We start from the raw sequence: 15,524 nt of genomic DNA, 5'->3' as shown, positions 1-15,524 counted from the left end.
TAGAATCATTTCAATTCATTTTCATTTCATCACAAATTTGTACGAGCGCTGAAAGGCATCTCAGTAAACTTTTACAATCATCAACACTTTCCTCTTTACGGTCTTCTATAACACCGTACTTAGTGGTTTCCGCGCATGATGATTTACAACGGGAAAGGTGTTGCTTTTCTCACTGCGGTCAAGGTGAGGGATATTGTTTCAAGGGAGGCCCGGCCTGTATTTACAGAACAAAAGGGGTTCACCACCCATGCACGCTCTTCTCCCTGCGCTGTCGCTCGTTTTCTCTCTCTCTCTCTCTCTCTCTTCGGTGTGTGGCCCAGCGAGGCAGCCTGCAGCTCGAGCGGTTGGTTGGTTTGGAGTGGATGAGAGGATGGAGTGTGTGGCGCCGTCTGTTGTGGTCTGAGGTTCACCACTGGCACGATCCCTCCGCCAGCCTCCGCCCTGGCAGCCCACTGTAGCCCTGGCAAAGGCCCCTACCCGCTGCTACCCATACCGAGCTGTCTGTGGAGGAATGCATCCGGCCCGAGGACGCTGAATGCAACACTATTGTTTTTCCTTTTCATTCATGGCTTAGGATACTCCCAACCATCTCTCTGTGTGCCGCTCGCTCTTTATCGCTCTTTCTCTCCTCTTGCCACAATATTTGTCATGCCACTCGGAAAACCCTGCCAATCATCTCATTTAATAATCTGGGCTTTGACTTTAAGGCCAAAAAAGAAAAACAATAAATGACAGAGCGATGCTGCAAAAACAAACAATAATTCGCCACCCAGTGTTTTCGCCAGTAGATTACCTCATCGTACTGTATGAGGGGAAAAAGAAAGAATGTTCTGTCACTAGTTTAGCACAACAGTTTCATTTGCCCGTGCATGCCCACATTTTCTATTGACAAAAATATTTTTGCACTTGCAGCCGAGGCTCCTGTTGCATTAATGAGCGTCCTCGTCGAAATGCTGGACTGTAAGTCAGCCTTGAACTCCGCAGCTCCCTTTGATGGACTTCAAAGAATGTCTCAACAGCCCGGAGAGTTGGGAGAGAAGCGTGATGACGGACGAGCGGCTGCTTAGATATCTTCCCTGGGAGTAACCGGCTGAGTGAGTGACAATTCCTGTGCGTCCGTCGACCTTTTTAAAATTCCAGCTCGACTTCAGTCGGCTTTAGTGAAACCGGGCTCGGTCACATGAGAGCAAACATGGCAGCGCGGTGGCCATCTGGTCAGGGGGGCAAGTTAAACACCAAACAAAAACACACTCTTTCAAAGGAGATTCAGTCTCTGAGCAGTGGAAGGAGTAGGTTATGTCTTGGTCCATGTTGTTACACCAGAAACACTTTGATGTCTTGGATACTATTTGTTGCTCTCTCAGTTTGACAATATACTGAGACTTTTGGCCATGTAAGTATAAAAATGTGTCAATATGAATTAAATGTATTGGTTTTAGTCGTTGAATGTTGACGTGTTTATCAGTTTAGGGCAGAGAATAATCATTATTCATTTACCAGTGGTTATTTTCAGAGCAAATCTTTGGTTTATGAAATGTTCAAAAAAAAAAAATGGTGAAAACTGCTCGGCATAATTTCCAGGAGCCAAAGTTGAGATATTAAAATTACTTGTTTCGTCTGACCAACAGTCCGAAACAAATATATTCAGTTTACTATCACATAAGACATTTGAGAAGCTGGAAGTGGCACTTTTTTTTTTTTTTTTTTAAGTTAGTGATGTAAACGATTTTGTCAGTTAACAAAATAGGTGCAACATAACATCACTTTAACATTTACAAAGATATAATCAGTGTTGTCAATTTTAGTGACATTTTTAATCCATTTAAACCCTGTTCAGATAAAATGTCAGATCCAAGTGTTCCTGACTATCGCACCGAGCAGGTTACACACCCCTCTGAGTCTCACCATGAGACTGGAGGTGGCTGCTGCATGCTACAACAGCACAGACAACGCAGCGCAGGTATGTATCTTTTAAACACAGGTTGTCTGGGGTGACTGGAGTCCTTTGTGCACCGCGGGCACGTTCGTTGCAGTTACAGCCTGCGCTCAGAGGCAGCACAGACCAAGCGATGCCTTGACGTGCCCTCGGTTAACGGAGGAAGAACAACCGTCAACGGCTCGGCGGAGGGCAGACGTGTCTCTACAGATGAACACGGGCTCGAACAGACAGCTGCGTACTCTCACTGTTCTCTCGTTGCGAAACAGACCGGTCGAACAGGATTTAGCACACCACAGCTGTATGGTGGATTTGAGTGAATAAGGAGATTAGGAGGAAAAAAATAAATAAATAAAAATCGGAATTTTATGCGGCTGTTTTATTTTAAAAATCAGGATCAGTTAAACATATCAGTCTCTGCACACCCTGACAGGTGGGGGGGGGGGATTTTGGTTGTGTTACCTAACTACACCTCTTTTAATGATTGTCTGAGCATGTAAACATTGTGATTGACTGACAGCTTCCTGACTTTCATTTTTAACTCTGTTGCACCTTCGATATGCAGAAAGACTTTAGTGTCCTTATGTGAGCCCCAGTTACAGTAAAACTGAAAACACCTCTGAGGGTGTGTGAGTACTAAAAGAATACAACAGCTGTGTACTTACTTCTGGACACTCGCACCAGTTCTGCAACACTGAAGACTCCTGATTTGATGAAACTGTCTTCCAAATAGACTGCAGACACAGAAACCATGAATGCACATTATGCATTTACTATTGTAGCTGTGATCATGACTAAAACACATTTGAAATGCTTTTAATCTACTCGATGTGGAATAAAATTAGAGCCTCACATGTCGTTCTTTGGGTGTGAAATGAACAGTTGAGTGCAAATAGTTGCATGCAGATTAAGTAGGTGCAGGGCTAATTAGATGACAGCATCATTGGAAAACAGTAAGGCCTGCACATTCAGTCCAAGCCACAAGTTTAATATCTACACAGGTAATCGTTCTGACCTGATGAAGATCCAAGTACGATTGAAGGGTCGTTATTAAACCTGTGTGGCTTTGAGTAAGTGTGCAGGCGTTACTTTACTCTATTGTAAAATCAACAACAACAACACTGAATTTAAAATGGATATTAAATAATCTCAAGTTTTATTTAAGATGGACGGAGCTACAGAAATTTTGATCCTTCTTATTTTTTTCTTCCATTATCAATCATGTTTACATGTGCAAATTAATCAACTTTTTTTTTCAATCTGAAATCCAACAATTCAACTCGAATCTCCGCTCGGAGCTCTGATTTTATGATACTTTTATCTTCTTAAAAATTGTATATTGAGAAAAGAACACACGATTCAGCATAAAACAAGAGAACTAAGAAAACCTGATTATTACACAATGATTTATGCACGTCTAGCCCTCTTCTTAAATTTTTTTTTTTTTTTTTTTTAAATGGTCGAAGAGAGCTTTTTTACTTCTAAAATGATTGTATACAGTTACCGCCTGTGTTTTTCATTTGACGTGTTAAAACTACCATGTAGCACAGAGCCGTTCTGCGCAGCCCAGTAAAGAGTGACAGGACAGGTGTGTGAGGAGGAGGAGGAGGAGGAGTGACAGGCAGACTCCTGCTGCTGTGGGAAAAGCAGTGAGGCCGTGCTGAACTGCAGGTGCTGCTTGCTTGACCAAAACTTAAGCTCTCTCAATATTGACACTGTAATGCTATGATACAGTATTACACCAAGCCGTACCCATCTCAAAGTCTCATTTACTGCAGCAGTAATATTAAAGATTAGTTTGAGAATGTGAGATTGCTTTATTCTTTCCAATGTCAATAAACTGTTTTAAGACTCGCTTGAAATCACGAAACTGCTGTGGAAGTGAAACGAGGTTGTTTCAACAGAGCTATTTTTTTTTTTACTCCTGTTTTCCGAAAACTATTTTTAGACTGAAGAAATGAAAGGCCTAAAGTGGGTTTTTTTTTGCAGCGTCTGTAGATTTGTTGAGGTCTGTATGACCTGCCCAGGACTCAGTAGCACTAATCAGAGGCTGTCAGTCAAGTACAACAGCCAGACAAGTTATTGACACCCAAATGACTCTGGCTCTGCTTTGCTTCAATGCCAAGGGTGCTCGGGCCGTGCCAGAAAGATAGACGGGCATCTCGATTGGCACCTACGAAGCTTAATGTCTCCAGCGAGCCAACGGCTTTCACAAGGCACTGTACCACTGCCGAGGGCCTCCCAGGCCTGAGTCATTGGCTCGCTCGCATGTTTTCCTTGGCACTGGTATCAGCAGAACCTGCTCTTGAGGTAGAAAACTAATTATACTCTTCAAACTATTTTCATTCCAACATTGTGACGACACGGCGCAGGTCAGTCCAGGGGAACAACGGCACCGTCAGAGAATATTCTCCACGGCTCGGCTTTGCTGGCTCACCTTAACGCACTCAACTCCCAGCCAAAGGTGCAATCTGCTGTTACAAATTCACTCCGCACATCGCGTGTCTCTGCCTTTTTTTATATTTTTTTTTACAGTATTTGATGCTGTCACTGGGTCATGATAATTCAAATTTTATGATCTCGTAAATTTTTCCTCAGAATATTAAAAAAATATGGCCTCATCAAAGAGATGTCAGAAGTCGAAGTTTAAATTTTACACCAAATGTGTCATATTTAGTTAATCTACTTGGCATTAATCATCTTTTTTTTAAGGTGTTTAAAACCTGGACTATCCACTTGAATTTTTATTTTTTTAGCTAGACATCATATATCTTTCCATACCGGACAGTGGATCATGTGGTATACACGTACAGTAGCGCTGCTACAACACAGCTTTTGATTGACAGTAATACTATACTGCCTACAAGTCACAGAGTTCACAACACTATTCAAACGAGGTAGGTTATGGTGTACATAAGCCGCTGTGCAGTGGGCAAGCTGCAGAGGAACAATAGAGCGATGACAGGAGGGAGGAGGGAGGACGACTGGCACTCTACATACCTGGAAGAGGGTTCTTGCCTGGATCATTGTTACTTGGACTTCCTGACTGCTGCGAGTCTGCAAACACAGAAAGAGGAGCAGAGAGATTAAAATAAGAAGACATCAAATGAACCTGAAAACATGGTTTTCTTGTCAGCATTGATTATTTCTATTGTTTCCTGTCCCTAAATCCCAAGTTTGCCTTTTTGTTATTGCCTCTTCTGTATATGGTTTGTCCCATTTGGTCGACCACAAACTCACTGAGGTCACTTTTTTAACCTGAAGTGAAGAAATGACTTCTGTCAAGACGAGGAAAAACGCTCAAACGTATTTTTCATGGGAGCTGAGAGCTTTTTCCTTATCTGCCTGTCAAGAGGAGCAAACCCGCTGTACATTCAACAAGACAGTTTTGTTTGAACAGCATTATCATTAATGGGAGGGGCAACTGAAGAAAAAAAAAAAAGGCTCTGCATCTGACACAGGATGACCTAGAGGTTTTTACCAGCAGACCTTGGGTAATTTTTCAAAGGGGCTGGGGGAGTGTTTGGAGGTGGTGGGGGGCTCAGAATGTGTTCGGTCCTGCTGTGCAAGGTACAAGCACAGAACAAAACATGGAGAGAGGACAGGAGGGGCGGGGAAACACAAGGAAACATGAGTGGAATTTTTTTCCACCGGCTACGGTGCTCAGGCTTTGGTATGAGGCGGACCGGACTGACGTCTTTTACCTTGAAGCCTCACTGGGACGGGAATGAATCATTCCTCAGTAGTTCCTGCTTAATCACTGACAGGCGCCGAGGCCTTTTTATCCTTTTACATCACGCAGCACGAAAAGTCGTGAAACATCGAAATTAGTTTTCCCTTCAGATTTCCATCTGCACATGCACTAATGCTGTTAGAAATTAAAAAAAAAAAAAAAAAAAAAAAGGCCTTGAACTCCTACATGGAGCGGTGCTGAGCTGCTGCCGCTGTTGCCCCGTCTGAGTCGACCCCCATAATGACATGCCCTGAAACGGAGAGGGTGCAACGAGAACCAGCGAGGAGATTATTATCTACACCTTTAACTGGAGAGAGCTTGAGCACCACAGACAGTGAACTCAGATACCCTCGCCTTGCAACAACACCCCTTTTCCTGCCTCAGCTCTCATGAGCTGCATTAGAGGCAACGAATAGAGAGAAAGAGAGAGGGAGAGAGAGGGAGAGGGAAGGAGAAGGGGAAAAAAAAAAAAAGTTGAAAGATTTATTCCTTTCTTGTTCTGCCTCTGTGTCGCTCTCCCTCTCTCTCTTGTTCCCCAACTCCTAAATTTGACTATTAAACAGCGCTGCAAAAACAGAATGTTCTTGGCCGAAGCTCAACAATGACAAAGTAGGGAGGGAAAAGGACCATACGTTGAGCAGAACAAATTCCCTCTTTTCAGTGTGCTTAGCCCTAAAAACACACGAGCGGCGTACGAGTTATGGCCTCACAATGTGTCTCTGCTGTGCTTCCTAAGAACGTAAAAACACGAGCCGGGTTCATGCTTTCTCATCGAGTTGTCCTGCTGGTAAATCTCTCCCCTGAAGATGTTTACGTTTAAAGGCATTAGTGCCGCATGTAACAACCATTTTCACTACAAATATTTTTTTTATTTTATTTTTTAGCCTCCTAATTGGCAGAGGTAACCAAAATGACATCCTTAAATGGCTTCTTCTGTTTAAATCAGCAGTTTAAAAAGAAAAATATATATATATATAACATTTTAATGATATAAAACAGGAATTTTGGGAGCAGAAAATGATTGAAAATGTTCCTTTTAGTAATCAATAATTTATATTCTTTAGTACTAAAATCTCAGTTGCATCGCAAGTTGTACACTTGTACATTGAACATGTTCGAGTCTGACGTCAGCCAAATAGTTTCCCTTGCCTTGCACCAATAAACAGCGAGTCCCTTTAGTTTCCCCCTGCACGAACACACACACACACACACACACACACACACACACACACACACACACACACACACACACACACACACACACACACACACACACACTGTGTAAAGAAGCTTTTGTGGGCAAGCTGAGGTTTGCTTGGATTTGCCACAGCACATGTCCATAAAGCGATTGCAGGGAGCTCAGTGGCCTTGTCTCCCCGTACCCCCCCTCCCCATGCCACTTTCAAAGTCATCCATCAGTCTAGTTACGACTGCCAACTCCATGCTTTCTCCCTGAGAACTGCTGAGAGGGAAAGAAACAGGCAGGAGAGAGAGAAAAGAGCACACAAGAGAGCAGAGAGGAGGCAAACCCTGAAGAGGAGAAAGAGCGAGGAGGTGGGAGAGGTGCTCCAGTTCAGTTAGATCGGATCAGAGTTTGGTGTTTTTGTTTGTTTTGTTGTTGTTTTTTCACTTCTTCCAGGGCTGAACAGGCGACCAAGACAAAAAGAGCAGATGGTCGTGGCAATTAGAGATCCCAGGCAGCATCCTCCAGCATGAGGCCCCACTGTAGCACCAGGAGAGACCACCTGGATGACTCAAGGTGGGATGCAAGCATATGGCACATCTGCCAGGCCTGCACCGGAGCTGGAAACACCCCCCTCTATTACATTACATTTTACCTTTGACCCAAGAAGGGCAGCTTCAGGCACCTTCTTTTTTTTTTTCAGGGTGATTACATTGTTGAGTAAGGCGCTTGGACATTTGGGAGGCTGTGAATCTCAGCGTTTTACCTCCTGTTGTCTGTCATTTTTTTAAATTTAAATCAATTGTTTTATGTATGTGGTTTTTGTTTGTTTTTGTTTTGTCCGAGCTCTCCAAATCAACTTCCTATCAAATGAGTCAAAATGACCGAATAAAGAAGCTTGAATGTGTTTTCAATTTTGTAATTCAACAGGTATGGAAATAAAGTTTAAATTTCAAGTTATCCAAGTCAAATAAATATGTACATGTTGAATTTAAGTGCATTTAAATTTATATTGACTTTTATCAAGGCTATTCAGAAATAGAATGTAAAGACGTGGGCTATTAGGAGAATGAGCCGAGCTATCTGTATCTAAAAGGTGTCCTGTGCAGAAGCCCGGCCAATCCGATAGTCTTCAAATAAACAGCAGTGTAACCTGTAAATAAACAGTTGCGGTCGAGGAGGCTCAGCTTTGCCCCGGGAGCTTGGCAGGGCTTGATCACAGGGCCAGACACCACACACACGGCCTCTCTCTCACTCTCTCTCACACACACACACACACACACACACACACAGGCATAAACACACGGTCCTTTTCCAAAGACAACATTTCTTGGCACCCTCCGTCCCTGCCACTTGTTTAAATAAACAAACCGGTCCATGAAGGAAGTGAAAAAACAGTACCAAGTATGAATCAGATCATCTGCTGTTACTCAGCAAAAAAAAAAAAAAAAAAAGAACCAAGGGGGAAAAAAGGCAGCAGAGGGGCCTTGTGGGGATTTTGGATGTGTCCACGAGTTCTTACACCTTCTTGTCCAGTGGGATACTTATCATACCACTGTAACAATTAGGGCAATTAGGGGTAATGGTAACAGAAATCTGGCTCGGAAAGAAAGTTTCTCAGCGCTTGTGAGGTTTCTCCACGCCCAAGTGTGTTACTCGGCTGGATTTTATAATCAGTAAAACACTCACACACACTCTCCCTAACCCACCCTCCTCATTTTTGGCATGATACCCATTCTGTTCCCACTAAATTGCAAAACACGCATGCACATACACACACACACACACACACACACACACACACACACACTGAGGATTAAATTAGCCACATAGTTTGGGAAACTTTCTCTCTTCTTCTTTTTTATATATATATATATATGTATATATATATATATATTTACTTTTTTGGGGGAGGGAGGGAGGGATAACCGTGGTGCACGTTTGTCGCCCGCAAACACTTGCAGACATGTACAGATATCCTCCACAAAAAAACAGTGCGCACGCCCTGCAGATGCATACCACTGTCGACATTTCAGGAGGAGAAGCCTATCTGGCAGCCATTTTATGCCGAGCGGGGTTCTGTGCACATGTATAGCACTCTGGCTGCCAGAGGCATGGGTCCCGAGCCAAGACGCATTTCAGCAGCCTGGGGAGGCGAAGGGAGGGGAGTGTGGAGGAGAGGTGGAGAGGGGTGGACTCCCGGCAAAGTAGGGAAACAGAGAGGGGGAGAGGGGCAGAAAATATCGACCTAATTACGGAGCAGCTCTGATGCGTAATGTTTCGACAATACAGCTGCTCCTGAGTAAATATTTGATGTGGCCGAGCAGACTTTCTGCTCAGTGTCCTCCAGCTTTTCTTTTCTGTTCCGGTGCGCCGAGACTCCGACTTGTCCTTCCTTGGAAGTGCACGGCCCAAATATGTGTGTAATAATGTGTGTGTGTGTGTGTGTGTGTGTGTGTGTGTGTGTGTGTGTGTGTGTGTGTGTGTGTGTGTGTGTGTGTGTGTGTGTGTGTGTGTGTGTGCGTGTTGCACGGGGTCAAGCAAGTCTTGACAGTATTCATAAATGACTGTACATGTGCTGGTATGTAGTGTGTGTGTGTGTGTGTGTGTGTGTGTGTGTGTACTTTGTCCCATGTCCTCCTCTGCTCCTGGTTTCTATCATTCACAGCTTTGGCGATGACCTCACACTACTCGGCTGGCTTCCAGCAGCCAGCAGAACCTGCTCCCTTCTCCAAATCTGTCTTTCTTCTCCTGGCTATCTGTCTATCGCTGTCCCTGTGCCTGCAACACTATCCCTCCTCCATTGTATCTTTTCATACCACCTCTGCTTATATCTACTGTTCAGCTTGTATCTGTGACGATGCTGTCTTATCCGGTGAAAAGTGCACTTTATCTATTTTGCAACTGTCTTGATTTTCTCGTTTTTAAAACACTTTTCTCTCTTTTTCTTTTAATGTTTCCATCTGTATCGGTGCCCCCCACCCCAACCCTCTTTTGCAGCCTTTTAAAAAAAAAAATGTTTTTAATGTCAGCCCCCCATATCTCTCTCTCTCTCATTCTATCTCTTTGTCTCTGTATCTCTCTCTTCTCTCCCTCCCTCACGCTTTGTTGTCTAAACAAAGTGGCCTTTATCAGGATGAGCCACAACCCAAACAAGCCAAACAAAAGATATGGGCGAGAAAATCTGCCCACCGAAGAGGGAGGATCTTATCATGCCAGCCTTTGTGTGCCAGCCTGCCAACTGGCGATGCCCCCCACCGCCGACCCCTCCCTGTATACACACACACACACACACACACACACACACACACACACACACACACCCACACCCACCAAATTCTGGCATCTCGGGCACCCCCAACCCCCCCCCCCCACACACACACACACACACACACACACACTCACCAGGGCTCATGCATGGCATCCTGCAAAAGGGCTGGCACCTGACCTGGCCGAAAGGGGAGTGATACTGACACCTAGGGTGAAGGGAAGAGAAATACTGTGCCAACTGGGACCCCATCTTGGGGTTGGTGTTGTCTCAAGGAGGAGAAGGAGTTTTGACTAAGCAGTAAATGCAGAAAAAGCTTCCCCGTTCAGTCAAACCAAGTTCAGAAAACAGCCTCTTTTAAAACCTCATCCAGGCCATATTGTTGGGTTTATTATCAGTGATACCTGAAAGACATGGGCAGTATTGTGTTTCCTTGACAAACTATGACTATGTTTCCCCAGTGGTGGCTATACACTGTGTGACACCGTAATGATTATCTCATAATTGGAACAAGGCAAGTATTTCTTATTGGCTTAAAGGAGCACCTGGTAATCCGGATAGCTACCCTATCAAATGACTGCCACTGACGGGGAATGCAGGTACAGTGAGATGAGTTACACACACTCACGAGAGCACACACACACACACACACACACACACACACACACACACACACACACACACACACACACACACACACACACACACACACACTCAGACAAATGGGAGAGAAAAGCAGAGAGAAAGTGAGAGGGGCAAAGTTGAAACGTCTGTGAGAACAATGAAATGTTGCCTTCTTTTCTCTAAGACAGACACCACAGACTTGTTCAATAGAGCAGGAGGGGAGACACACACACACACACACACACACACACACACACACACACACACACACACACACACACACACACACACACACACACACACACACACACACACAGTATGGCTTCTCATTGTTCTTGTCTGGGCTGGGATCCCACTTGATTCCATAAGTCTCAAAACCCTGACAGACATACTGTGTGTGTGTGTGTGTGTGTGTGTGTGTGTGTGTGTGTGTGTGTGTGTGTGTGTGTGTGTGTGTGTGTGTGTGTGTGTGTGTGTGTGTGTGTGTGTGTGTGTGTGTGTGTGTGTGTGTGTGTGTGACCCAGCTCACTTGTATCTCCCTTGTGTCCCTGTGCATCTCTCAACGAGAGCAAGCTCACGCCCGCTGCCGCCTCTAGTGTGTGTGTGTGTGTGTGTGTGTGTGTGTGTGTGTGTGTGTGTGTGTGTGTGTGTGCGCGTGTGTGTGTGTGTGTGTGTGCGGATCATCAGTGTGTGTTTGTTTCTAATCGTTGCATACTAATGCCAGTGAAGAGCGGCCCTCTTTCTCTTCGCCGAGTCTCTGTGCCTTCTCCTCCGTAAACTCTCACGGCAGTGAAAAGAGGAGAGCATTTTAACTGAGCCGGGAGGACAACAGGCTCCTCATTGAGGTCACCAAACAGTGTGGACGGGGAGGGAGCGCATTCAGTGGCGAGTGGGCCCTGAACAAGGGACTGAATGGCCTGACGGATCATTAGCCACACCGGCCCAGGAGAGGAGAAGGAAGAACCTGGGGAGCACAAAAGGATACACAGCTACACAACTAAGGATGCAGATGAGGGTTAATCCATCCAAATTCAACTTCCCCACCTTTTAATTTGTGAAATAAAGTTTACCCACCTCTGTGCTGATGCACGCATCACATGCGTTTACAGTGCAAAGACGGAGGCAAACACGCTCGGGGGGGAGGGCGCAGCTCACCATGTCGTCATGCGACATGTGTACAAAACACACGTGCAGTTTCAACACACTGAGGCACACGTGTGCCCAAATGGGCGAGCGCACACACACACACACACACACACACACACACACACACACACACACACACACACACACACACACACACACACACACACACACACACACACACAGCATCCTGCGGTGAGATGATCTGTGCTATGCAGTCAGAGACCAGACAAACTGCACAACACAACGCAACACAGTGGCTCATCTGTCCGGTGAAAAATGAGCAGGCTGGTCTGCAGTCAGCACACTGAGTCCCACTTAATGTTTCCACCTCCTCCCACTCTCGCTCTGTTTGCCCTTTTCTCACAGCGTGGCCTTACCTTTTTCTTTTTTCTTTCTTTCTTTCATTTTTTTTAATTTTTCTTTACTTTTTCCTAAATCCCCCGTTTATTCTTTCTCTTCCCGGCACTTTCCTCTCAGCTTTCTGCCAGAACTTTTCTTCTCCCATACGACACCCGACACTGCGTGTTTGTAGTTACTGTATATTCATGAATAGTACTTGTGCTGAAACAATTCATCAGTGGACGGACAGAAAATCAATCCGCATCCATTTGTACCATCTTGTTCATCATTCATTATGAGGTCATTTGTCAGGCAACAGTTCCCAAGGTTTTATGGTTGGAGCAACTCAAATGTCAGGATTTAAAACTTTTCTTCTTTTTCAGCTTTGTAAATTGTTTGTTTTTGAATTTGTGACTTTTGATGAGTTAAACCAAGCAACTGGAAAGCCTAACGTTTGGCCCTCTGAATGATGTAAACTAAGTAATCAGAAAATAATGAACAGATTGACTGATTATTAAAATACTCATCAGACGTTTGCCTAAAATTGTTTACACTTTTAAAACGTGGATTAGCCGATATTCCAAAAAGTGTGGTCTCATCATTAACAAGTTGAAGCAGCATCAGGTCGAGCCTGTGAGAAAAAAAGAACTTGGCATCTGTGTTGAAACAATGGCTCCATCAATGGCCAGCCTCGCATCTTTTTTTGGTATGCACCAAACAAACAATTAGCTTTGTTGCGGTGTAATTGACTGGCAGGACCGGGTGGCATTTACATTCGCCCGCTGTTGCCACCCTGCCATTCGGCAGGCCGGGGTAAAAAGAATAGGTCCATAGGAGGGTGCAAGGTTGGCCACATCTCTCTGGTTCGAAGACACTGCGGGGTTTTTTTTTGTTTTTTTTTCTTCACAGTGGCAAACTTCCAAGCAGGAGCGTTTTTTTTTTTTTTTTTTTAATGCACGTCTGTGGAGGAAGGAGGGAAGGGAGGGTGGAGTGAGGACGAGACTATAGATTTAATTATGCATGCGTGTTTTCTCATTCATTGTAGTGGTGGGAAGGGGAGAAGGAGAGGGTAAGGGGTGTGTGGTGGGTCGGTGGGGGGAGGCCAGGGTGGGGCGGGGGGGGGGGGAGACAGACCAATGACATTCCGTCGTTATAGTCCTCCTCCAACACACACACACACACACACACACACACACACACACACACACACACACACACACACACACACACACACACACACACACACAAGGAGCAGTCTGGGAGCGAGCCGCTATAGGCTAATGAGGTGACACTCACCGTCTGGAGACTAGCCAAAACAGTCCATTAACTCCTAGCCAGTAGTTAAGAGGAGAAGAAGGAGAAAGGTGGCGGTGGGGAGGGTGGAGAGGAGAAAAGAGGAGGCGGATGCAGGAGAGGGGGGCAAATGGGTGAGGTGGGCAGCTAGCCGATGGTTGGTGGGCGGAGCTTGTGAGGGGTGGGAGGGAGGAAAAAAAAAAAAAAAGGAGAAAGTCTGAAGTCTTTCAGGATGTGAGGGTGGGGGGTATTTCTGCAGTTTTGTAGTTGTGAATGAATCAGTGGGGAGGCTGGTAGAAGGGGGGGCCGTGCACGAGCGTTCACTGCTGGCGATGGTGCTCTGTGGAGGCCGCCGTTGAGGAAAAGCAAGGCTGTGTGCGCGATGGAGGAGAGGCGGTGGGGTGGGCGGTGGATGCCACGAAAGAGAGAGGACAAGGGAGATAGATCCAAAACCCCCCAGTCAGGCAGACAGACCTTTGACAGAGGAGCTCTGTGATTCGCCTCTTTCATCTTCAGAACCCCCCTATCCAGTCGGATAATTATGAGACAAATGCACCGGACCCCTGCTGTTTGAGTGGCAATGGGCATTGGAGGCCAGAAACACAGAGAGAGGGTTCAAACCTGCACGTCTCGACTGGTCCGGAGGGAGGAGGGACAGAGGGAAGGAGAGACAGTGGGGGTGTTTAAGGGGTCTGGGAAATTCCCCACTCTCCCAGGAGAGACAACTTGGCCCACAGATCATAGTTCAGGGACAGCCTGGTTGTGATACTAACGAGGCTTAACTGGTTTTAGCCGCCAGCTTCCTTTCAACTTTCACAAACACATCCCAGTTAGCAAACTCAAACTCTTTGGTTTTTCAAATGTACGTCTCTGGAAAACATGCACGGATTTCTAACTTGCAGCTGGTAGAGGGAGCCAGTAAACAAGATGTTGTTTTATTAATGTATTTGATGCCGCTCTGGTCTGCACTGATAAGGAAGCACATTTAGCAATGCTACCTACATCTTTATCTCACACCAACCACCAAACCCTGGCTGCTATCGTATTGGACTAGAAATTTCAATGAAAATCAAAATGATTTATGTGACAATACTTAAAATCTTGTGTAAATAAAGGTGTCTTTTTTTTTTTTTTTTTTTTAGTTTGTAAATCTACAGATGGAAGTAACTTCAACTCGTTTTTTTTTCTTTGCATTTCTTTTCAAAAGTTTCAAAAGCAAAGTCACTTGATTTTCACTCAGGCCTGTGTAATGTTCTGTGTCCGTTTGGCCTCTGCCAGTGATGTGTCAGTAATTGTCAGCGCTTACGAAGGTCTCAGGATTCAGCCAAGAGGACTTCCCACTGGCGAGACCTGCAGGCCACGCCAGGGCGACTGGGTGCTCCCTCACAGGGCAACATGGCTCTCCTCCAGCTGGGCGAGAGGCCACCGAGGATCCCTGCCACCCATTGCCACTGTTTGCGCTCCCTGAGCTCTGCCAAGCAAGCGGCAGTGAAACACACACACAACACACACACACACACACGCACACACGCACACACCTTAAAGTGGGGACGTGGAAGGAATTATCCGATCATAGAATGCCACCACATCTAAGGCCAGATCTTGGCCCAAAACAGACAAAGAAAACAAAGCGTGCACTCATTCAGACGATTTTGCTGGCACTGCTCCCCTGGAACGGGACATAGGGTGGAGAAGGGGGGGAGAATCAACCACAGAGTTTAATGTGTCATTACAAGCATAAAAACAGACTACTGACATTGCCAACAGATGTCGATCCAGTTTATCTTTTCCATTACAACTCCAGTAGGGAATGAAGCGGCAGGTGCAAATGGTGCTTTCTTCTTTACCATCCGGGCTACTGTGCTGCCGCATCATCATTCCTCCTCATCTATTACTCAGACATCCATCATGAGTGAAGGGCCGGGTATCAAACCTCAGTCCCTTTTGGTTCTGAACAAAATGTGCGAGGTACTCGTTACTCGTGTACCAGGAGGACGATACC

At 45.4% G+C, this 15,524-nt stretch overlaps 1 protein-coding gene across 8 annotated transcripts in view; it reads right to left on the bottom strand.

Moving 5' to 3' along the window:
• The window catches only part of LOC138624738 (nuclear factor 1 B-type-like), a 73,357-nt gene that overhangs the window by 23,414 nt on the left and 34,419 nt on the right, over window positions 1–15,524 (bottom strand). For all 8 annotated transcript variants that reach the window (XM_069705208.1, XM_069705203.1, XM_069705204.1 and 5 more), the window contains exons 3-4: window positions 4,937–4,993; window positions 2,602–2,670 (exon numbers count right to left, since the gene is read on the bottom strand). In XM_069705208.1, coding sequence (XP_069561309.1) covers window positions 2,602–2,670; window positions 4,937–4,993 — 126 coding nt within the window. The remainder of the gene's footprint in view (window positions 1–2,601; window positions 2,671–4,936; window positions 4,994–15,524) is intronic.

The sequence above is a fragment of the Brachyistius frenatus genome, unplaced genomic scaffold (genome assembly GCF_029030835.1).
Source record: "Brachyistius frenatus isolate BFR_SWC_R1_liver_20210118 unplaced genomic scaffold, ASM2903083v1 Contig_54, whole genome shotgun sequence".
In the NCBI taxonomy this organism is placed as follows: domain Eukaryota; kingdom Metazoa; phylum Chordata; class Actinopteri; family Embiotocidae; genus Brachyistius; species Brachyistius frenatus.
Note: the sequence above shows the minus strand (reverse complement) of the source record. Positions and strands in the feature narration are given on the sequence as shown.